Here is an 890-nt window from a genome sequence, read left to right on the forward strand (position 1 = left end):
GGGTAAATGAGCGGGGGGATGAGGGTGGGACCGCAATGAATGGGGATTCGCTGCAGGGGTTCAGAGGACGTTTGAGTCGTGGTTGCTGCGTGTGTGGTTGAGGCACTGCGTGCGAGGTGAGCACGATCCTGCGCACTGCCAGGTGTTGGCGCGAGCGTTTGCATCCAACGCGTGCGGCGGCCAGGCGCCAGCTCGGCGGGCCCGTCCCGTACGAGACCCCTAACGCACCTCGTGCCCCCCCGACCCCGCAGGCTTTGTCCTCAAAACAACACCCAACCAGCCCCAAACACTCTTCCACAATAAGCCAAACATACCTGCACAGACAAAGACATTCACACACTCTGTCTCGCTATGACCCTCTCTGCTCTGAAACACACATAAACAAAGAACAGACACATGGTGCATCAGGAAAAGGTGCCGCGCGCCACACCTGCAGCACCACCACGTCGGGCCCTGTCGCCATCAGCGAGTCCCCCGCTTGCAGCGCCCGCACGTCGCGGCACCGCGCCCTCGGAGGCGCCTTGCCGCCCACCCCGCCCAGCACCTCGGCCCGGCACGCCACCTGGCCCAACACCGACACGCCCTTGTTGGCCGCCAGGCCGGGCCCGATGGCGCCGCCAAAGTTGAGCCGCGCGACGCGCTCCGCCGCCAGCTGCGCCGGCCGCGCCGCGACGGCGGCGGTGACCGCGACGCAGGCCGCGCAGCGGCGCCGCTGCAGGCGGCGCGCGTCGGCGGCGTGGCCGCGCAGCGCGAGGAGCGGCAGCGCGGTCTGCAGGCGGCGCTGCGATGACAGCAGCTCCGAGGCTGAGGGGCGCGCGCACAGGCGGCGGCAGTTGTCCGGCACCGGCTGTGCGCCTGCCGCGTCATCGGCAGTGGCCGAGGCGCCGCGC

The 890-nt window shown here is 69.7% G+C and overlaps 1 protein-coding gene across 1 annotated transcript in view; it reads right to left on the minus strand.

Moving 5' to 3' along the window:
* Nucleotides 1-60: 60 nt before the first annotated feature.
* Nucleotides 61-890, minus strand: part of MNEG_16606 (hypothetical protein) — a gene marked incomplete at both ends in the record, with an annotated part of 2,267 nt that continues 1,437 nt past the window's right edge. Inside the window, 2 exons of the mRNA XM_014034924.1 lie at nucleotides 61-105; nucleotides 431-804. Coding sequence (XP_013890378.1) covers nucleotides 61-105; nucleotides 431-804 — 419 coding nt within the window. The remainder of the gene's footprint in view (nucleotides 106-430; nucleotides 805-890) is intronic.

This window comes from Monoraphidium neglectum (genome assembly GCF_000611645.1).
Source record: "Monoraphidium neglectum strain SAG 48.87 unplaced genomic scaffold scaffold06572, whole genome shotgun sequence".
Lineage (NCBI taxonomy): Eukaryota > Viridiplantae > Chlorophyta > Chlorophyceae > Sphaeropleales > Selenastraceae > Monoraphidium > Monoraphidium neglectum.